General features: G+C 35.2%; 1 protein-coding gene across 5 annotated transcripts; it reads left to right on the top strand.

Annotated features, from left to right (window-relative positions):
- The first annotated feature begins 8,851 nt into the window (after positions 1-8,851).
- On the top strand, positions 8,852-24,178 carry LOC122022397. Of its 5 annotated transcripts, none has more exons than XM_042580383.1 (18): positions 8,852-9,210; positions 11,103-13,135; positions 13,284-13,505; positions 14,270-14,371; positions 15,123-15,523; positions 15,621-16,015; positions 16,122-16,174; positions 16,247-16,330; positions 16,421-17,986; positions 18,267-18,355; positions 19,542-19,647; positions 19,921-20,101; positions 20,589-20,656; positions 21,744-21,859; positions 22,014-22,890; positions 22,972-23,037; positions 23,683-23,785; positions 23,870-23,991. In XM_042580383.1, exons 2-17 carry the CDS (start codon positions 11,113-11,115, stop codon positions 23,739-23,741), a joined length of 6,408 nt encoding a protein of 2,135 aa, XP_042436317.1. In that variant the 5' UTR covers positions 8,852-9,210; positions 11,103-11,112; the 3' UTR covers positions 23,742-23,785; positions 23,870-23,991. The 5 variants fall into 5 exon arrangements, 4 of the variants coding, with proteins under 4 accessions (XP_042436317.1, XP_042436315.1, XP_042436316.1 ...); XM_042580381.1 differs by having other exon boundaries at positions 14,231-14,371; XR_006122967.1 differs by lacking the exon at positions 23,870-23,991 and having other exon boundaries at positions 14,231-14,371; positions 22,014-22,862; positions 23,683-23,758.
- The last annotated feature ends 261 nt before the right edge of the window (positions 24,179-24,439 follow it).

Here is a 24,439-nt window from a genome sequence, read left to right as displayed (position 1 = left end):
AAAATTGAGGCGCGTTGGGAAAACATTGCATGTCAACAAGAGAAAGTTGCGAATACATTTTAGACTAAGGAATATATTATTCCAACTTTACGAGATTCCAGCGGTGTAGTGATAAACGTGGATATAAGTGAAATTCATGAGAATGATGATGATGATGTGGAGGAGGAGGAGGAGGAGAAGGAGGATAATGATAATGATAATGAGGACTTTGATTTTTTATGATAGGTAAGTTTTGTTAGCTTATATAAAAAAATTGTCATATTTTTTTCATATGTGGTACTATTTTTTTACAATGACATTTAATTTTAATATGTAAATTTACCAAACTCATAGCTTAATGAAGTTTTTATATACTATCTCATTCTTAAATTTATATATTTTTATCTATTAATGTACTGTATTTTTTTCTACAGGTACAAGTGACATCTATATTTTTCCCCCGCATTCTCTAAGTTGTTAGCAAATATGGTAAGTTTTATAATGTTCTTCATTATGCATCAAATTTATAATTTACTTTATCCTATATTTGAATTTTTAACATATCTTTCAATGTGGTGAACACAGACGGAGTTCACAAGGCCAATCAAATTCATCACCTTGCACTATACCTATGCCCCCTCCTGATTAGGCTGGACCTTCTGATGCTCCTTCTCCAGCACCTTCTCATTCACCATCGCTAGTACCATCACCAGTGCAATCACCAGTACATCTTCTTGACTTGGCTATAAACTCAGTCATTGAGTTTGTAATCGATAGAGAGTTTCTAGTCCCCATCAAAGATTCGTAAGTACTATAAAATATTTTATTTTTTAATCTACCTTAATTATTTAATATTATTTGTTTGTAATTTAATACAGATTTGAAAATCATGTATGGATTATTCACGATATTAATAGAATCATGAATAACCATTAGGGAGGTGAATCACTGACATATTCAAGCACTCAATCACCCACAAAGGAGTTATGGTGGAATAAGTTCAAGGCATTTTCCTTTCAATTTATATATAAAATTAAAGTGAATATATAATTTTTTTTTCATTTCAGCGGCGGTATAATTAGGACTCGAGTAATGAGATGGAGATTAAAAGAATATTTAAAAAATGTGGTGATCACATCAGACATGTACTAAATCATGCCAAGTCTCAAGGGAAAAAACCACGTATCTTCCTCACTGATGAAAATTGGGTGAAGATCAACAATTTTTGGGCAACGGAGGAGAATAAGCAAAAGAGTAACCAGAATAGAATAAATCAAGCTTACAATTCTGGTGACTTATGTGTGATACATGCGGGAGGCTCCATTAACATAGATGAGCATAGACGGAGATTGGTAATTTTTTAATTCTCTCAATAATTTTTTATCTATATCAAATTATTTAATTATTTCTAACAGTATATTTTTAGACTAACCTTCTGTTTGGATGGAGTGAGGGAAAGTTCATTAACGGAAGGGGAAGGAAAGGGAAGTGAGGGGAAGTAAAATATTTAACTTCTCCTTGTTTGGGAGGGAGGGAAGGTTCATTAACATAACATGTGTTACTTTGTTTGGGAGGAAAGGAAGAGCAATGAAGGTTAAATAGATAAAGTTACAAAAATACCCTTACTTTTAAAATTAGACATTTTTCATAATATTAATAGTTATTTTATAAATATAAATTAGATATGTTTAATAATAAAATTAAAATTTTATATTATCATTTAAATTAGTTGTTTTTTAGTAAAAATTAATCTTTTTATACTATTCATAACAAAACAATGAATTACCGATAATCAAGTAATTAAATGAGAAATAATGAAAATAATAATTTTAGAAACCTTAAATAAAAAAAATTTGAAAGATAACACTGATAACGAGAATTCCTATTCTTTAAAAACTTATTAAATTTTGATGAAAAAATTAAAAAATAGTAGATATCCTCTTAAATTTTGAGGAGAAAAAAGGTTTCTCCCTTTAATTCAGTTAGAAGACGTATCAGATCCCTTTCTCTAATAATCTGACAGCAAGCGAGCTATGAAGAAGGCGAGGAAATTGGACTTCGACGACATAGCAAAATTAGAAATTGGAACATTTCTTAAACTATTAAGAACAGGGATAAAATTGGAATAAAAAATCTTTTGTTTTCCCTTCCCCTTCCTTACACCCCAATTCAGGGTGTAAGAAAATCTCTCTTTCCATGGGTAATGAAGGTTAAAGCTTACCCTTCCTTTCCTTTCCTTCCCTTTCCTCACTCCTTCCCAAATAAGGTTCAAAGTTCTCATTCCCCTTCCTTCATCTCCTCCCAAACATACCATAAGGAGATGGGGAAGGAGCTTGCTTTCATAGATACTTTCACTCGCACTTTTACAAAAAAAAAAAAAGAAAAAAAAAAGATAAGACTTGGAGTGGGATAGAGCAAAAGCAGAAAAGGTTGGGATTATTATTTATTTGATTTTAATTTATAATTTAGATTTTATTAGTTAGGTACTTGCTCTCTCTTAATATTATATATGTTTCTATTATATCTAATCAACATGACATGCGTTTTAAAAATATAGGGAAAATATAATGAATTCGAGCTAACCCATAGATGCTCACAAGCTAGTGCTGTACTAAGGGGTATGAGTCCTCTATTAGAAATAATCTAAGTTTATGGCTAGAAGCCAATGGAAGACCAAAAGGGGGAAGGATATTGAGGATGGATTCCTTGAGCATAACCCAAAGAATAGCTGGTACATCTTCTTCCATCCCACTGGCAGTAATGGCCCAAATAAATACCTTGACTAAAGAGGTAACCCATCTGAAGGGAATATTATTGCAAAGGGATGAAGAAAGAGTGCAAAAAAGGGCACAAATGAATCAACTAAGGTTGCAAAGGGATCAAGAAATTAGTGAGTTGCGCCGACAATAAGACTTAATAATGTGGCATCTTCATGTGAGTTCCATTCTAAGTCATATTTCTCCCCGTTTATGTGATGATGGTGACGACGACGACGACGATGGTTCTTTATGATTTTAATTATGTATGAATGCTATTTGTCTCATAATTAGTATTTTTAAATATTAATCCATGGATTGTGAATCTTTCAATTTTTATTTTTTATTAATATTGTTAATTTATTTTTAACAAGGTTAGTGAGGCGAAATCTATGTCGGAGGAAAAAGCAAATATTACGTTTTGTTAAGGATTTGACATATTGCTTGCACTTTTCTTTTTAGTAAACTATTTCTCTTTTAGTAAATCTTATTGGATAATCATTTGTATTCATTCTGTATCATATTGATATGTTCTTGTAGTATTTATAAACTTTTGATCTTTTAGATTCATGTAGAAGCAAAATCATTCTTATAATTATCTTTTTTGTTAGCTTTGATCTATTTTGTTTGTTTGTTTTGATGCAAGAAAAGAAGATTGGATTAGAGAAGAAAGTTTTTGTGGAAGAAGAAGATGAGTTGATGCTTGTGTAGTTTCTTTTGAATTAACTTATTTAACTTCTTAGAGTGTTGGATATTTTTAGATATCACGACTTGTATGCATTTGATATGTTTCTCTTGACTTTTTTTGTATGATTATATTTTGACAACTTTGGACTTGTATTATTGTAGATTTGATTTTGAATATTAATAGGATGTGTATATATATTAAATAGGATGTGTAATAATGTTAATTAGGGTGTATAATAAGATGTGATAATGTTAAATATGATGTGTTAGATGTATATGATGTGTTATTTAAATTGTTGAAAATAGGTTTATTATAAATGTGTTGGATTGGATTGGATTGTATTAACATGATAAATTATAGAAATGCATACATGAATTGGATTTTTTTTATTTAGGGATGAATTTGGTGACAAAAATAATTCCTCGCTAAATTATCGTAAATTAATGTGTATCGATAATTTTGTGATGAATAAATTTCATCCCAAATTTCAATTTACCAACAAAATTATTATTCATCGCCAATTTGGTCGTCTCGACCAATATATTTTTGTTGCCAAATCTGTGATGAAAATCATTTTCGTCGCCAAAATTGGGATGAAATCTAAATTTCATCATAGAGTTGACTATGAGAATTTTACGACAAATTTTGTTTTTGTTGCATAATTGGAGACGAAAATCTAATTCATCGTCAAATTTGGCGACGAATGTGCAAAAGACAACAACAAAAATTTTGGGATGAAAATATTTCATCGCAGAATTCGTCCCAAAAATTTTTGCAAATATTTTTTTTTAATTCGTCCCAGAATAATTGATTTTTTATAGTAATTGTTAGTACAATTTTATAATTTTTTAAAATATCTTTCTCGACTTTATTACATTAATAGGGGAGACAATCTTTCTTCTTAATTCTCTTACCAAATAAATTCCAAATACAACTTATAAATATTCAAAAGTCGATGTTTAAAATTTGATAATATTATAGTCCTTTTGGACTATCCCATACGATCGGGAAGAAAAGCAAATCATGTAGAGATTGGTCCAATACATAGCCCTTTGTATGAGATCAAGTCACCCACGATATCACAGTAACACCACATGCAACTACTAAGTGGCATAGCTAGGATTTTCAATTAGGAGGGTTGATTTTCAAAAATTCCAAATATTAATGTAGATCAATTTTCACCATCCAAAAATCTAAATTTCAAATTTAAGGAGTTAAAGATGAACTTAAATTTGAAAATTTTGACCATAGCCCTTGGTTATAGTTGAAATAATGATCCGTCGATCCCTAAAATATATCTATGACTCAAAGTCGATTTTTTTTTTATGATCTCACTTCCTTATTATATTTAGTATTCCTATGTATTAGGCCTTCATTGCGATCTAAATAATTATCTTAACTAGCAACCAAATAAAATAAAGTTTATACTTTACAACTTTCCATCAATTAGGTGGCGTTTGGTTTGGGGTTCAAGAATTTGAATGTGAATGAATATTATAGTAGATGAGAATGGGAATGGATTTAGCCATTCCAATACTGTTGTTTGGTTTATAAGCTGGGATTAGGTATGATTGTCAAACTACCACCTAAACTGATATAATTTGCAGCAAAATACAACTCTATTTCATCCTTTGAGAGATTGTAAGTACAGTTTATAACTCCAACATTATTTCTGATAAAAAAAATTAGGGGAAAAATGAGGTTTTAAGGCAAAATAAGGGTAGTTCATAATTCTTGCAATGTTTCTGAGTAAAAAAAGTATAAAATTTTAAGGCAAATTAAATTTAAGTTATGTGGATTGTTTACATCAATATGTTGAGGGGAAGATTCATGGTGAGGAACTTGTCAGTGAAGGCTCGCACTGATTTTTGCGAGCTAAGTTTGAGCTCAATGATGTTGATCTTAACAGAGGGAGTGTTCTGGAGTATGTGTTGCTTGACGACATCGACAACCTTGAGGTTCCTCGCTTTGATGATGACGTGGGCACTGTGGAGAGCCATTACCCTTGCTGTCTTCGCTCTGATCCCGCTGCTTCTGCCTAGAATTGGTAAGATCTGAGTCAGAAAAAGCTCAAACTTTTGATGGAATAGTTAAGGACTTCGGTGGGAAATCAACGGGAATTGGAGGAGATCTAGTGATGATGATGGTGCAGCCGAAGGCATCAATGTCGCAGGTGACCTACTCGGAAGTGGATCGAGAGTCGAAGCCACTCGACTCACGGATTCTGATGGCTCCCTGAAGTATCCCATTCCTTTGAACTGGTTCGTCTCCGACAAACTAGAGATTGAAGGGAAAGGATTTTGTGCTAACTTACGCTTGCTAGGGTTGACCGACGTCGGTCATCATCCTCCCTTGTTGTCACCTCTGCCTCAGTGGATGGTGCAGCGGAGGCATTCCCTATTTGTGTGGAGGAGAGAAATGAGTGGCAAAAAGGAAAAGATGAGAATGAATTCTAAACCTGTTACTTTCATTGGATTTTGTCCATTTCTGATTATTTAGGAATGATTCCAAAATTGTTATACCTAAACTCATTAACCAAACACTTTATATTTCTATTATGTCATTCCCTTATTCCCAAAACCCCTAAACCAATCGTCATCTTAATAAAACATAAAAGAATAAAGGAATAACTTACTCCTTTTGGGGGCGATCGTTGTTTTTGAGAAAAATATATAATAGAAGATAGGGAGGAAGAAGCAAAAGAGAAGAATTTTACCTTATTCGTTAGCAATCTCGACTAGTTTCGATGAACTCGGCAATGACACAAAGAAAATAAGGCAAGATAAAACATAATTATTCTTGTGGTGCCAATAAAGCCCTAAAAACACAAGAAGAGGAAGAAGATGCGAGGACAGAGGGCTAAGGGTTGCTCTTATTACTGGAAGAGTAGTAGTTAATGCTGCATTTCTTGTTTGTTAGAGAAGAGAAGAGAAAAGAAAAGAAGTTCTTGTGCTTGTGAAAAGGAGAGTAAAAAATTATAGGTTTACTATCGTAAGAGAAGAGAAGAAGAAACAAATGAGGAAGAAGAGGAAGAGAAAAATAAAAGAGAGAAATGGACAAAGGGATGACATACAGTATGGTGAGGCTACAACATGCATAAGGAGAAAAGAGAGAAAAATAAAAGATTTCTCAAAAATATTTTAATTTATTTTAAATCGATTGAACTCGTTTAAATATTAAATTTGGTTTGACTATAACTTAACTAAATCAACTCCAAATTAATCCCATTTTGAACCAACGTAATCTTTATTTCTATACCTACCCATTATATTTAGTTCAAATCTGATTCAATTTTAATTTAGCGCAATCACTTCGTATCTTATGATTTAGTTCATCCGTTTATTATTATATATTTTATTTCTAAAATTCAATACTTCATATTTAAAGTTGTGATATTTTCTCATAAAAGTGGTAACAATGGATAGCTTAAGTCATCAACTTTCCAAATATGTAATCAATTTTAATTTTTAGTAATGAATGATGATGAATTGACTAATCAAAGTGACGATATATATATATATATATATTTTAAAATAAAATGTGAAGGGGGAGGCGGGTTTGCCCTTACAAGTATTAACTATGACAACCTGTATGAGTCGTATGGGCGACAATCTTATAGCTCTTGATGGTATAGTAGATGTCATTGGACATTATGAGTAGATCCTAGAGGTGACTGATTTAGTCTCATGGAAGTTTTTCATCGGTCACTGGGATAAATCGGAGAGTGCAGATGAGTTTCTAACAGATGACCCAACAACATGAGTGGTTCGAGCACCGCGGGAGCATTTGAGAGTGCCCAATGTGAGAGTCTAACCCTCATTACATGTGTATACCACCCTTATTCCATATAAGTTTTCCATCGACCATTATGATAAATCAATAAGTACAGATGAATTCTGACGGACAACCCCGCGTCATAAGTAATTCAAATTCCTTAGGTGTAATATACATAGGTAAGATTCGAACTCTCGTTGTCTAGGGAACCTGTCCCATCGCTTACCATCGTACTATAGCCCAATACAATCAAGGGTGGAGCCAGCATTTCTAGCCCACCTGGGCTACAAATGACCTTTCTAATGTCTCCGGGCTAAAAGCCCTTTGTTTTAATTGAACATTTTAAAATCCATATGGTAAATAATCAAAATTAACATAATTTTCTGTGGATCCCCTGGGCTGTAGCCTAGGTAAACTCTTACCTGGCTCCTCCCTTGAATACAATAAGATATAGTTTTTCCCTATATATTGTGTCGACTAATCCTCGTGAACTTGGAATGGACAAAGGTTGTACAATGTATGAAGATAATATAAACAAATATGAACTAATTTTTATACTCTTGATAGGGGGTGATAATAGGTAGGGAGTTGTCCTTGGGATGTAGCTGAGTTGATACTCGGATATGACTTACCATTAGTGTGACATGATTTGATTTTCTGATAGATATAAATACTATTTCAAATTATTCGTATCCACTGTCTAAAAAAACACTCAACTAAAACTAAATAAGTCCTTGTATGACTTACTCTTTGTATGTGGGATCGACCGGACAACTTCACCTATTACTACCCATAATAGGTTGAGCATTCAGTTAGTTGGATGATAGTGAATCAATGACACAATTTTTTTTTTTATATAATTGACAAGGACAAAGCTTAGTGTCAATGTCCCTAATGCACACTTCAATTATTGTAAGATTTATTCCCACTGGGTACATTTAATATGAATAAAAGATTAATTTCTAATGGATACCTGTTCTAGAAAAAAAAACCTCTCATTCAACTATAAATTTATCTTAATAGAATCACCTTCTACGAGAACAAAATCATTTGTTTTCCTTTTAATATTTTGAATTCAATATAAATAAGTTTAATATGGCTCGTTGTCCGTTAATTGTTATGCTAATTATTCCATACATATCTTAAATCATAATAAATAATTATTCAGTGCCAAAAATAAAAAAATAAAATGTTTTCTCAAATTTTCAATCTGTGTGTTTTCACTAATAAATTAATAAATTTTAAAAATTATGTTAACCGATTTCTCGTCGCCACGCGTTGCCCAATCTCCAAACCAGTTGCGTGATCTAACATCCTTAACACAATCCTCCCAACTGTACACGTGAGCGGCACGCCTTCTCCCATAGAGAAAACGTCCTCCTCGCTCCTGCTCGTCATTGGTCATTGTGCGGGGTACTACCGTAATTCCAACACATTCGATGCCCGTTTCTGCACCACAGCCCCTCAACTTGGTGTCTTCGTGATCCCCTCCAACTCTCGGCATAAAACTTCCTATCGTTCGCGGGTCGCATCCCATGGAAAGATGGGCCCATTCGGGTTCTGAGTTTCAAACTCGCGATGTATGCGATTTGTAGGATTAATCTAAAGAAGCCGTTGGAGAGGATCCTCACCGAAACAGGGCTTCGTCAAATACGCCCCTTCTAATCCGACGCAGGGTGGGCGTGTGAGCGAGCGAGTGAGCGCGAGATAGACGAGCGTCGAGAAGAACGACAGAGAGAGGTCGGAGGTGAGGAAGAAAGAAGGTTCTCGCACCTGCTCTCAAATTCAGCCTTCGATTCGACGAGAAATTCGTAGCCGGAGCAGGAGATTGCGCGCCCGTTCGTGAGATTCGTCGGAGCTAGGGTTTACTGGGCGGAAGGGAAGGCGCTTCCGGTCATCTTTAAACGTCGATGAGAGCCAGAAGATACGGGTGGGATTTCGGCTCCGGACGCTGAAGGGGCAACATTTTGTCTCCGGATGGAGGGTGGTGGAAGCTTAGCCGCTCTGCCTTTGGTACGTACTTGGCTTCTGTCGTTTTAGTATTGATTCGTTAGGTTTGCTGATGATAGGTGAGTATATCGGTTAGGGTGCGTCTTCGGTGGCATAATAGAGTTAGGTCATTTGTGCACTCGAATTGATCCGTCTTCTGCGGGAATTTTTATCTTGCTGCCTTTTTTGTTCTATGGTTCCTGAAAGTTGGACCTTTGCTACCAATTTTGCACATTGGTCTTACTTCAGTGTTTTTTTTCAGTCACTCTCTTGCGCCATCAATATCGTTTTGGAATTTTCTTGTCCGTTTCTACTCGCCATTCATGTCAATGAAATTTGTTCGCCATAGTTTCTGTGTATCTTGGATGCTGGCATTGTCTTTGAATCATAGGTACCCCTTTTGTATGTTGTACGCTTGATCCAATATGATCATGCTGAATCATATCCAAAACAACTCTTTTAAGGGAAATGATGTTTGAATAAACATGCTGTCTCATTCTTTCCAAAAATCAGTTCTTTTCTGAGGCACAACGTTGAATACAATTATGTTAATTGGTGAGTATATTTTCGTGTCAATTACGCCTTGGTTGCTACTTGCAAGCAATCTTGTAATCCTGTTTAACTTCTTAAATTTATTTGTCTGTGCATATCCTGACACGTTCTGTTGGATAATTGAGTTGCTTATCTGCAGTGAATTATCCTTAACGTCTGCTAATATTCCCTGAAATCATATTTGCTTAGAATAACGGGCACTACCACTGTCTCTTTAATTCCGAATAACACTTCTTAAATATTCCTCAGATGAATATATAACTTATGACAAAATGAAAATGTGCTGTAATCCTAACCTCAATCAATATAAGATTTCAATTAACCAAGATCGTAATTCATTTCAACTAAAATTTAGTGTGTTCCAATGCTTTTATGCTAAATTGTTAGTGTATGATGTGTTTCTCTAGATTCATTGTTAGTAGTTGTATAGTTTGATCTGAAATTCTGTAAAGTTTAGAGAGTGTTTGGTTTCTATTTTCATTTTTTGAAAAACGCACGTTTTTCCTTTTTTTAGAAAATGACTTTTAGACATTCTCTATTTTCCCATAAAATGATATATCCTTTTCTAGAAAACAAATGTGGAAATTGCCAACCAAGCAATATTTTTTATTTTCTCAGAAAATGAAAATAGAAATTTTACAAACCAAATGCTGCCTTAGCTTGTTGGATAAGATTTTCTTTTAAAGTTTAGCTTGCAGGAAAGTTTTTTATTAGTGTGCAATGATGATTCAAGGCTAATCTTACTATGGGACACGGGATGGTTGCAGCTAACTCCAGATACCTTTTCTTATAATTGGAATCTTCCTATACATTTTTTTTTTGTCAAGAATAATGTTCCCTTCATCGTCCATTTTTAACTTGGCTTCCTTGTACTACTAGAATGCATTGGTAGGTTATAAAGGATATTTAATGTGTTCACATACGGTGATTCATATTACTGTTGTAAATTTTTTGTGATAATAATGTTGAATGTGAATGTTGCAACATCATATGAGTGTGATATAGCATTTTAATGTTTGGTTACAATTTTTTTTTTTTTGCTAAACATGAAGCTAGTTGCCAAGGAGGGCTTTTAATTCCAGTTCTGAAACTGTTAGATAAATGGAGGGATAATATATTTTTGCCCTGGCTCCTAGGTTTCACATCATTGTTAACTCTGTATGTATGTGCGCACACATCCTTGCGTCAGCACGTGTGTCTTATGGTTGTTTCTATTTCTTTAATTTTTTCCATACACCCTCATTTTAAATGGTTATACTACTTATATTCTCATACTCTTAACTTCCATCTTTGTGTATGTGTGTTTATTTTTTATCCTGTGAATATGGCCTTGGGTTTATAATAAACACGCTAGATCATTGCAGGGGTTTATCCATGGATTGTGATGATAGTGACTTTCAGAGCCAGAACTTTCATCTAATTGGAGAGGATAATGATGGGTTTCCCCAAAGTTTACAGTCATATGATCCTCCAAAATTTGACATTGACGATCATTTTCAATCTCATTTAAGGTTTGATAGTTTAGCTGAATCACGACTTTTTCTTGGCATTCAAGGTGAAGAAAACAATTGGATCGAAGAGTTCTCTCCTAGACATAGTACTGCAGAATTTGGCTCAAGTGCCTTGCAGACTTGTTCCATTGCTGGGAACGACGTTTGGTCTGATACTCCATCTGAATTGCTGCGGATGCCAGTAAAATCTATTGGAGATAATGAGGTAAATACACAAAACATGAATTCAGAGTCAGAAATACATCCAATAGAAGACTCTGCTAAAAATATTCTGGGGTTGAGTGATGATATAGCTAGAACCAACCAGCATGGAGTTTCTCTTCACACTCCCATTTGTGAAAATTCTGATTCTGTCTCGAATATAAATTTATCTGACCAAAAGTATCATGCTGTTGGGGAGGTGGTTGACTCAGAATTCACTGCTAATGTAGAATTAACATCTTCATCGGTTGAGGTACCTAAAGCATGTTTGGTTTCTGGTGAGCTTGTTGAGGTGGTTCAAAGCAAGGACCTATTGGATAATTCACTTCAAACTCCCATTTGTGAAGATTCTGTTTCTGTCTTGAATATAAATTTATCTGACCAAAAGTATCATGCTGTCGGGGAGGTGGTTGACTCAGAATTCACTGCTAATGTAGAATTAACTTCATCAGTTGAGGTACCTAAAGTATGTTTGGTTTCTGGCGAGCTTCTTGAGGTGGTTCAGAGCAAGGACCTATTGGATAATTCATCAGTGATTAGTTCATTTGATGACTGTGCTAGTGCTGTAAACAGAAGTCTTGACATGAGTGCAACTTCTGTTCCCAGCAACAGTCAGAATTGCTCCTTGGCTTTACTCACCGATACTGCAAGTACCGAAACAGGTAAACTGGGAAACTCATTATTAACAGAGCCAAAGAAAGAAGATTGCCATACCATTAATGTGAATAAGAACTCAGAATCTTCACAGTCTGAAAACAAGCAGAGTGAAACATTTTCTATTGTACATGGTGAACACAGACTGAATGAACACAGTTCTCTGGACCAGGCTCTCAATAATGATGTTTGTGATGTTAAGGATTCTTCAGGAATGGTTCCACCGATAGATTCTCTGGTGTTGGAAAATGAAGGGTCTCATGATAATGTGCTCTCAGAGAACTCTGATGGACTGCTGCAAGCTATTGCTTACCAAGTGAAATCTTTGAACAAAGACTTGAAGGCAGAGGATAAAAGATCAACTAATACTGCTCAGTTACCATCTTTGGCAAAGGATGCTGGAGAGAATTTTGTTGACGCTGTCACTGAGAAGAGAACCGAGCTTTCTGATATAGCAGCAGGACTTATTACTTCTCCTGCTTTATTGCTTGTGGAAAGTCAACCATTTTGTTCTGGGGAACAGAGAGATCTTGATACGTCCAAAAGAGTAATTGGTGACAAAAAATGGAAGATAGACTTTTCATCTACAGTAGACACTGAAATAACTGCAGTTGAAGATGATACTGGTTCACAGATTCATACTTTAACTACCCATAACTTGGATATTTTGCAGAGAGCAAAGAATGGTGACAATAAATCCTTAAAAGATTTTACTGAAAAGTTGGATGCCTCAGAACAAACTGTTGCCAATCAACCTTCTGCTTTACTGGAGGGTGCAGAAAATATGACCTCTTCCTCTCATGAGGAATTAGATCCAATATCTGAGACTGCTTGTTTGGTTGCTGAATCAACTGTCGATAACATTAGTCATTTAGAGGAAAAGGATGAATCTACCCAATCGGTCGGTTCAAATGACAATAAACTTAAGGATCACTCTCCCATTACTGAGATTACACAATTATCGTCATCTGAAACACAGGACCATGGTGTGTTGATGGATAGTGATGAGACATCAATCAAGGACCAAGCAGGTAACATAATTGTATGGTATTTTTTGCTTTAATCTTATAATTTAAATTTTAATCAGGAAAAAAAGAAGACATTTGAGCTTATGCCTGTGTTATCCTGTATCTATTCCTCGTTCAGAAGTTATTAATTTTCTTTCCTTGAGCAATTCAGAGAATACCCAGCTGCTACACTCTGAGGTTGAAGTGATAATAGAAGAGAAAGAAATCATATTGTCATCCTCTCCTGATTCGCATTCAGATGGGAAAGATGCACAGGCCACTTCCTTGTCAGATGTGAATTTTTGCACAAACAGTGAGAAAGTAGGAGGATTCCATGTGATGGCTGATTCAGATGCGAAGGGTCCATCAGTTGAGATTTTTTCTGATGAACAGGGTACCTTATCTGCTAACATGCTGTGATATTTTCTGTTAGTTAATTTCAACTTCTGAAGAGGATCCCACTTCTAATTTAAACTTAAACATTTACATTACTCTGGATTCTTAAGAATACCCTTTATGTTCATCTATAGCTACATTCTGTTATCATTTGCATGACGAAATTAGATTATTTAAGCTTTGAGTCTGTATATATTTATATGATTTATACTTATACTTCTCACAAGGCATAAAGGGGTGATATCATACTGTATCATTTTAATTCAAATGCCTTTCTCCAGTATCAGAGTTTTTTTTTTTCGTGGTTTCACTTTTCAAACCAAAAAGGTTCCATGGGATTTTAAGTTGGAACAAGTATACAAACATGTTGTTGGGTGCCAATTCTCTAGCTGAGTCTTGTTTTCATGAAAGTATAACTTCCCCTGCTCAATCATGTTGGTAATTTTGGTTAAATTCCCTTTCATATGATTAGAGTTGGCTTCACATGATTTGGATTCTGATTGAAAATAACCTAAGACCCATGTTTCTGATGTATACAAGTTGAATATATTCGACATGCGAGGTTTCTGCTAGATGGGAAATGATTTGGAGTTTATTTTTGGAATACCATATTGCATGTTGTGTAGCTAATGTCTCTCCTCACTAGTTATAAGTTTTTGTGGTGAGATTTCTAAACCTTGTAGCAAATGTCCATACAGATGATGAGTACATTGTTTTTAACAGAAACTACCAAAAATGATGAAGTTCAGGTGGCTTTTTCAGATGGGGCATTTTCTCTTTCCACTTGCAAAAGCACAGAGCAAGAAGATGCAAATTTAGCTCCAACAAATCATTCTGACAAGCCAAAACATACTGATATAGAATGTGAGTATACTTCTCATTATCTCTGTTGTCGGTAGAGATTCTTTTTTTAGCTTACTTCACATGGATTGTCTAGACATACAGAAGGTCTCTAACCTTGTATTAATATTATATTGCGCAAATGGAAGAGTTAAAATATTAGTTTATTGCTCTGTAAAGTATCTCTAGAATCCTTTGAATTTGGAAATACATGTATCTGTTAGAAATTCTGCCTGCGTATGCAACATGGCATTTTATCAACATGCAACCATCAGAACTTTTTGGTTCTTTTATGTTGTATTATTCATGTTTAGTTACACATATTGTGATGCCATCTAGTTAGGTCATTAATATGTTATCTTCTGAAATTGTTCTCAGTTGATTGCCCTACAGAGAGTTTCTACAATCCTTCAAATTTTCACACATACATAAATGTCGTTAGTGTACAACATCCAACAGTCAACACCATTAGCATGTTTCATGTGCTTATAGCATGTCTTTTGTGTGATCTAGTTATTTAGTTACTCAATAAGTTATAATGCCATATTGTTACATCAACTATCTATCTTTTTAAAAAGGTCAGATGAGTGAAGTTCACATAATATCTTTTCTTTGTTTTTGTTTTGACACAATATTACATAATAACAATAATCTTTTGCATGTTATCATGCTATAGCCTTGTAGATGCTCATATTACTTCATACATGCACGTAGATATGCAATTTAGTATGCTCCATTGAAAGCCAGTGTTTGCTATCCAAAAATGTATTTGCAGTTGATACGTCAAATATTGGTACAAATGTCCTTTCTCAGTTGCCTTTGCCTGAAGGTAATCTAGAGTCCTCCTCCTTTGATCCTCAAGGAGGAAAGGCAAGTTCATATGATACAAATTGTGGTTCACCTACTGTTATTAGTTGCAAAGAATGGAACCTTGAGGAAAGGAATAGCAGACAGTATAGAGAAAGGAATAGTTTGTTGCAAAATTTTGCAGGCCCTTCGTTAGAGGCACCAAAGTTTGATATCTTTAAAGGCACTGTTCAAGATCCCAAAATGAGTACTTTTGGTGATGATGGAAACTTCACGTTCATAGTACCCCTATGTAAAAATGATACCCCAGAAGACTGCAACAAGGCTCAGGAATTTGCCAATACAACTCAGCTCTTAGAACAGTCTCAGGTGACCATTTAAAACCACACACATTTGAATTTCCATTTTAAGTCACTGCAGTTGGTAAGATCTACAACTAATTCTAGCTTCTTTTTGTCGTGTGTAGATTTCTGCAGAAATTTCTCAGGAACATTCAAGTGACACTGTAAAAGAAACTACTATCAATCCAAGCATGAGTGTGGAAAACAAAAGGAATCAAGCATCTGCTCGTGCAACTAAGAAGGCCGGTATTTCAAAAGGGGATGCAAATGAGAAGTCACAAGAAAAACATTCTAAAGGAAGCAAAAGGACACCGCGTAGTACATCTAGTAGAGCCTTAAGAAACAAAATTAGCAAAGATGATGTGCAGCAATGTACTATGAAATCTTCCTGTTCTCCAAATGTTCAAACATCTAATCTGCCGGATATGAGCACATCAGCTACTCCGCTATTTCATCAGCCTTTCACAGATTTACAACAAGTACAATTGCGTGCTCAGATTTTTGTTTATGGATCTCTCATGTGAGTTGCAGATGCTTCATTATCATTTGTTTCTTTATTATTTAAGTATCCTATACTTTATTATTTGATTTAGCTAATTATATTTGTATTATTTTACTTATTTCAGACAAGGAGTCCTGCCAGATGAGGCTTGCATGTTACCAGCCTTCGGAGGAACTGGTTAGTGTTCTCAAACATTTATAAATCTTTCTTATTCATTTTTGACCGATGTGAACTTTCTTGCTGTCTTAGATGGAGGAAGGAGCTTATGGGAGAAAACATGGCGTGTTGCTTCAGAAAGGTTTCATAACAAGAAATCACTGACCAGCAGTTCAGGTACCATTTACTTTCTCATTCATGTGGTTTTCAATTGCATCATTATAAGTTAAAAAGTTTTTGACAAAATTGTTACTATTTTGACTTCAGAACAAGGTGTCAGCTGCAGTCCTCTCTCAAGCAAGGCTCTTAATTCCTCTGCTGGTAGGAGGGACAGCAAGACCCCAATTGCAGCAACAAAAAGTTCCATTGTTTCTTTCCAATCACCATTCCAGAATTCATCTAAGGATGTTTTACCCTCGAATATCACAAGAGGCACCTACTTAGATTCCAATCAATCTTCCCTTCCTCTACATTCATATCAGACTTCGCAGATGAGGCAGTACTTGACCAACTCTACATCTTGGTTTTCTCCAAGTCCTCATCATGCTTCTTGGGTTGTTCCATCACAAGGTTCACCTTTTGATTCAACTGCACATCATTCTTCTGCAATAGCTTCTGAAACATCTCAAGTAACACCTGCAAGAGACGCTTCTAAATTTCGTGCAGCAAATATGCAGCTTACCTCTTCAAGTGCTTTGCTGCCTCGTCAAGATACTCCAAGTATTTCTGCAGTATTGTCAAGTGAGGTTCAAAATAAGGAAGCTACTCCTGTAGGAAATAAAAGCACTTCTACTAGGGAGAAGTCCAGAAAGAGGAAAAAGATTTCTTCATTGGAGGAGCCTCTGTTGAATATTTCTACTCCCCAACCTCAACTAGATTCTGCTTCTGCCACTTATGTCACTAGTAATCTACCTAGTTGTTCATCCCTTCCTCGATTGTCTAGTTCTCTAAGTCCCAGTACATCTGTTGGTTTTATTTCAACTACATCTCAAGCACCAGCTGTCCCTTACTACCAAATATTGGGGAATAGTTCTCAACAGAATATCTTCTCAAAAGAGACCTGTACTCATATTGAGCAGTCAAAGGTGCAAGCTGACATTGCTTCTGCTTCTGCTGCTGCTGCTATTAAGCACAGCCAAACTATTTGGGAACAGATGACTGCTCAAAAATCAGGCCTTCCATTGGAGGTTGAAGGGAAGCTTGTCTCTGCAGCTGTTGCAGCTGCAGCAGCTGCTTCTGTAGCAAAGGCAGCTGCAGAAGTTGCTAAGGTTGCATCCGAGGCTACAATGCAGGCTAAGATGATGGCAGATGAGGCAGTTAATTCTTCATATGCTGAAAATGGTACTCAAAGCACTGAAAGTAACCTTGATATTGGGAAAAGTTTGCTTACCTCTTCAGGTAAGGATAACATTAATGGTCTTTCAGTCATTTCTGCTGCACGAGAGGCTACAAGGAGGAGGGTAGAAGCATCCTCTGCAGCCATGAAGCGGGCTGAGAACTTGGATGCCATACTAAAAGCTGCAGAAATGGCTGCAGAAGCTGTGTCCCAAGTTGGAACCATCATTGCAATGGGGGACCCCCTACCATTCTCAATAAGTGAAATAGTAGAAGCTGGATCTGATGTTTACTGGAAACGACATCGTAAGACTAAAATTGGGGCTGAATCAAATTTACAGCCCAAGAAGAATTTAGGTCTGCATATAGCAAGTGACCATGAGTTATACACAGAACAACAAGCTGAACTGCTATCAGATCATAATAAGATAAAAGATTCTATTATTGAAAGGTCTCCTGGTAATCTGAAGTCCATATCATCAGAAGAACATTATGAAGGTGAGCTACTTGTGAACTTTCACAAAGTGTTGCAATTGTTTGGGGCATATTTTTTTACTTGTTTAGATTCACCTATGTAACAACAACAATCAAGTCTTATCCCACTAGGTGGGGTTGGATAAAAATAGTTTAATGGATCCATTCATTGAACATTTGCCATAGTTTTAATGCTGGTTGGCAACCTAACACAACTCTCCTCCTTTTTCCGGGCTTGGGATCGGTCATGATTGGTTCGTCTTGTTTAGATTCACCTATATATTGATTTATATGGGCTTGTCAGGGCATGAGTTACAAGGCAGAGAAAAGATTGTTTCAACCGGAAGAGGTCCTACACAAGGAAGTACCATTCAGACAGGCTCCCATGTTGAGGTACAAATTCAGGGAAAGAATCTTCCAAGCTGGGAATGTTTAGATTATCCACTTATTTTCTCTATTTTTTTAATATTAAAAATATTTAATATCTCTATTAAATAACAGCTTCAAATCGTCTCATTTCTTCTCATGTATTGACTCTGATATTTATAAATTGGTCAAAATGTGACATATGGTTACTTCCTATTGACTTTCAAGTTAATAGGAATGGGCCTGTTTTACTTTAAACCCTCAAATAGTTTACCCTATTGGTTACTTCCTATTGACATATGCAAGCTGGAAGGTTTATAAAACCTCAAATGGAAGCTTGTTTTTGGTGAATTGGAAAATTATTCATTTAAGAAATTGGATTTATCCTTCTTGTTGACACCAATACATTGTTAATAACCTTAGCTTGAATTCAGCACGATGAGCTGTTTATGATGAAAAATGTCATTATGCATTGGAATAACATTCAAATCAGATGATATTGTTAGCTTGATAGGGTTCCTTTGGAGTATTAAGTTGTCAGTACACTTGAAGTATCATTTTTTTTTTTTGGTAGAATGCATGTGCGTTAAATTATCAGCCCACCTTGCATGTTTAACGGTCCTGAGTCTCTAGCTTTTTAAAAAGATATTAAAAATACCTAATACCTCTATTTAATAAGATCTTCAAATTATCTCATTTCTTCTCTTGTATTGGCTCTGAGACTCATATGTTGGTCAAAGTATGGTTCTAGTATTGTGGATTTCAAGATAAGGAATGGACTATTTTACCTCACAAACGCCCAAATAGCTAACCCTTTTGTTTACTTCCTACTGATATATGGAAGCTGGAAGATTTACAAGGCCTCAAATTGAAGCTTGTTTTTGGTGACTTGGCAGATTGTTTATTGAATAAATTGGACTTATTGTTGTAATTAAGTCAGAGGTATTGTTAATCACCATAACTTGAATTTAACATAATTAACTGTTTATCAGATTGCTTGTTCACTAATCTAATTGGCAATCTTGTTTAGCAGTCCTCAAGTATTAGATTAGGATTAGGTGGTACAACCACTGACATTGCCTGCATGCCTGTCTTCTTGAAACCTGGATTTTACAGATGTAACCTACTTTAAGATGAGATTTACTTTGTTAAAGCCACCTTTTTGGAAAATACATTTCCATTTTTTAAAAAAACACTGGACCAAATACTACAGGTTGTAGCTGAAGGTGGTCTTCAAGGAGCTTGGTTTTCTGCATTTGTCCTTGATATCAAAGATGGTAAAGCATATGTGCAGTACAAGGATCTTCCTTCTGATGAAGGTAAAGGATTGTTACTTGTGAAACTGAAGAAGCCAAATTATTGATATAATATTTTTGAATTATCAAACTGGTCACTCTAGTATCTAAAACGTTACTTTTTTTACCATCACCATCCACATGAAAAAAAAAAATCTAGATACAGCTGGTTTATAAAAGAAAGGAAATTTAGTTTTGAGTATAATTTAGACTATCTGATGATAATCTTTAAGTTTTGTTTGACAGTAAATTTTTTTTTTAGTAATTAAAACTCGTGTTTCAATAACTCCAATTCAGGTCATGAGAAGCTCAAGGAGTGGATACCACTTGAATCCAAAGGTGACCAACCTCCCAGAATACGTGCACCACATAACATAATGGTAGGTATACCAGAGGGAACAAGGAAGCGGAGGAGAGGGACTCTAAGTAATTTCAATTGGGCAGTCGGTGACAGGGTAGATGCATGGATGTGTGATCGGTGAGCTTAATTTGTATTTCATTTTATTTTTTTATTTAGAAAAATTGCGAATTTAAATGTTTATTCATTAAAATATCCACACCAACAATCCATATTAGTCTTTAACTTTTGAACCAGCTGCATGGTTCTTAGCCCTCCATTGAAAGTATCATAGCAAATATTTATAGTGTTGTTGATATCTCAACCAACTACTGTTCTGTGCCCTACTTGTTCTATTACCAACTATTATATGAAATGAACATATGCTTTAACTAAATATCGTTGCTGAGCAGTTTTCCCATATAAACTGCAAAGAGACGTTGCAGACACAGTGGATACTTTTCCTTAGATTTTGACTTTCTTTGGTTTACTTTTCTCCGTGATTAATAGTTCACCTACCAGGTCTTTATGAGTACTACTAAATCTATTTTTGATCTAGTCGTTCCTAGTGCTGCTTTGTCATATATGGCAATCATGAAGTAACTGTGTGTGCTTGTTGTACATTCAGTTGGTGGGAAGGTGTTGTCACTGATAAGAATCCAGATGATGAAACCAAATTAACTGTACACTTTTCAGGTATGTTTGTATGTCAATTGTGATGTTTTCCTTCCTTTTTCTTTTGGTTGAATCCACTTGCTTATAAAGAAGGCAACATATATCATTTAATAGTGTAATGATACATGGTGGCACTCTGGTAAGGGTTGGTTAGTTATAAACAAACACATATTTCAAATATCAGTTACTAAGTAATTGTTAAGGATGTAAAATACATAAATTGATCTCTTTTCTACTGATTTAAAATTTTAAAACAAGTGGTTAGTCAATCACTTTTAAAGGATATTGGAGAAGAGTAGGATAATATCAGTGCAGAGTAAGAGGTCCACATTTTAAGTTCTACCTAAAAATCTCATCAATTAATGTGTTTATGCCAATCTGAAGTATATCCATCCAAATACAAAGTGTGAGTGCTAAAATATATAAATATATAAATTTGTCGCTTTCTTAAGAGCTTGAGATTTTGGAATAAGTAATAGCCAATTAACTTTAACAGTAAGTAAATTAATTTATGAATTCTTATCCTGATTCACAAATCTTGCTGTTAAATAAAAAAATTTGGTTGTTACTTAATGAAGCACTTAGCTGTAACTTAAGCCTGAATTTCATGTGGAGTGTGGACCATTGCCTTGATAGCTGATACATTTTGATCAGCATAGGTGGTTCTAAATGGCTGTATACATATGTATGTACCTTTGTGTTCCATGGAGCTCTTTCCAAGTAATTCTGCACTGGGATCCATAGGTTTCTTTTCCTTATTTTTTCTATGTTGCTGGGCTACAACAAGGTACATTGGCATCTGTCCATATATTGGAACACTACATAGAAGTTCCTGTTACTTAAATGACATTTATGCACTTCCAATTCATTCTGCGATTGGTTGTTGTACCTTTATTATTCTTTAATATTTATCTGAACTAGTGCATTTATTTAACCATCCTTGTCTATTATTCTAACTGCAATTTCCATATCTTAGTGATTTTTAGAAAAAAGAATTTACATACATGCGTGCTATAATTTATACATTTGTTTACTAGTCGTTGTTTCTCTTCTCTCTCTCTTTGATTGGCCATTTAGATCTGGCAATTCTGTTCACTGTTTACTGCAGGGTCCGATTTGTCAGTTGTTCGAGCTTGGAACTTACGGCCGTCACTTATTTGGGAAGATGGCCAATGGATAGAATGGTCTCGTGCGAAAGAAAAGGTTGCTCTTGAAACATATGAGGTATTTTCTTTTAACCTTTATTGGCAATACCTTCTCTTTGTTTTTTTCCCTTTTCCTTTTATTCCACTGCCAGCTTCTAAGCATTTGCCCTCCTTTAAGTTTGTCTGATTTTTTTTTTGTGTTTGAAATCTGTTTTACTATTATCCTGCAATAGGGTGATACACCCCAGGAGAAACGTCAAAAGCTTTGGCGATTAGATGACAAAAGTAAAGAAGAAATAATTGAAGGAGGATTGAATACTCACACAGGTGACTCAAGCAAGCTGGAAGAGACAAACCCACTTAATTTGTCAGCAAAGGATGTAATGTTTTCCATGGGGAAGAATGTTGGTGAGGGAAATAATGACGATGCATTTAAGGTAAAACGAGCAGGCCTTCAGAAAGATAGATCTAAGGTGGTATTTGGTGTTCCTAAGCCTGGGAAGAAACGGAAGTTTATGGAGGTTAGCAAACACTACACAGCTGATAAGACTGAAAAGGCAGCTGAAAGGAGTGATTCTATGAAGTTTGCAAAATATTTGATTCCCCAAGCATCACAGTCATGGAGGAACAGCTCAAAACAAGAGACAAAAGGAAAGCAAACCACCAACCTGAACACCAGAGTGCTTAAATCTTTGAGGTCACAGAATGTTCAGGCTAAGAGTACTGTAGATAAGGATAAACTGGTCAACAGTGCCTCTGTCTCAAATGGAGTAGAAGTGAGTCTTAAAACTTCTTTTAGCACAGGAGAGAAGAAGGATTCAATGGAAATTGGTTCTCTTCCGCATATCATTGGTAAAGTAGATGTTGCAGTCCTAGAGCCTTCTGCTCAGCCTGTTCAAGGTATTCCAGCATCTAAGAAGAAATCCTCTTCTCTTGAGGTTGAAATGGGGGAGAAAGAAAAGGGTTCATCTGGTGTAGAATTGACTTCCAGATCCGAAGTTCAAGGTTTGGAAAATATTGGAAAAAGATCTGATGTTATTGAACCCCGAAGATCCAATCGTAGAATTCAGCCAACATCAAGAGTGAGCTTTCTAATTTACTTTTTTTATTGTACGTATACAGTTTCTTTGTCTGTTTCATTTAGTATATAATTGAAGCATTGCTTTCTTGACTTCTGAGAACATGTTATAGTGATAAGTGCTAGCTGGGCAACTACGCAGGAATGTTACCCTCGAATTTTCCTTGGTAGCTGTCTAGGTACATGCCCCATGCCATTGTACCTATCACATAAACAAGCACATCCTAGTATTTGTATAATGTGTGCCATATTTTTCTGCATTGTATAATAGTTGAGTTTTGTTAGCAATGACTTGATGACTCACGAATTAGTACATAATAATTGTTCCATGGTATCTTAGGATTCCCTATGGCTAATCTTAAATAGGAAAAATAAATAGCTTGCGATCCACCAACAAGCACTGTTTTTTATATTTGGAATAGTAGATACTAAATTCACAAATTTTTTAGTTACAAAATAAGTGTGTTTCATTTCAAATTGTATTTCAATGTACCTATATCATTAGGTTGTCCTCTAGAACTCTGCTTATATGCACTACATGCATCTCATCCCTATTTTAGATGACCGATAGTAACAGTGGCAGTTACCTTCTAATACAAATCGCAATTGACAATTAGTATTCTTTTTCTGAAGTTTCACTTTTCCTTGAGAAAAAAATAACAGTATGCTTCTACTACTACTATCTTGAGGTGCTATCACAAATGTCTAACGCCAGAACTTGCAGTGTCTCAATTAATAGGGAATATTTGGGAGATCCCATGTTGTTTGTCATTGCTTCCAAATTGATAGGTTTTCTGCTAAGTCAATGCTATTACTATATGCAGTTACTGGAGGGATTGCAAAGCTCTCTGCTCATATCCAAGATTCCCAATTTTTCACATGATAAAGGCACCAAGAACTTGCATAAAGGCGGACCATCTTCTAGAGGTAACTTTTCTTCTTAAGAAAAAAATGCATTTATCCTTATCCAATCTGACTTGCGAGTATTTAAATTCTCCATTTTTTTTTCAGGTCAGAGTCAGATAAATCGCAGATAGCTTCCTTACTGATGTATTTCAGTTCACATAGAAATTTCCAGCGCCACTATGACAGAATTAAATCTAGGGTTCGTGTACATAAATGCTATCCCAAGATTGCAATATGAAAAGACTTTCTCGGATGATAGATGGTGTAAGAAACCTTTTTTTTTTTGTCAGATGACTAGGTGTATAATGCCATAGGTTCAAAGTTAATTATGCTCTTTATCAAGAGCCTAAACGTATTAATTCTCAAATTATGATTGTACGCGTCAAGTTATTGAATTTCTTGCTGCTTTTGCTAGAATTGTGCAGATTATTGTTATTATTTATTTTATACGCTGCTGGATGCAACAGAATCCATAGAGATTAGTGTAGTGATCTGTCTTTTCTTTGTGGGGTACGTCGCCAATTTGCGAGATGCTTGTAGGTTGATTTATTGTGCCTTTTCGATTGAAATTGAATGTCTATACATCCATCATTTGAAGCAGTTCATTGTTTTCCTGTTTTCCACTTTTGATTGATAAATGTTGATAAAAGTTTATGCCCATTTTCCGTTCGATTC

This window comes from Zingiber officinale, chromosome 9B, assembly GCF_018446385.1.
Source record: "Zingiber officinale cultivar Zhangliang chromosome 9B, Zo_v1.1, whole genome shotgun sequence".
NCBI classification, from domain to species: Eukaryota; Viridiplantae; Streptophyta; class Magnoliopsida; order Zingiberales; family Zingiberaceae; genus Zingiber; species Zingiber officinale.
This window is presented reverse-complemented; position numbering and strand designations above follow the sequence as displayed.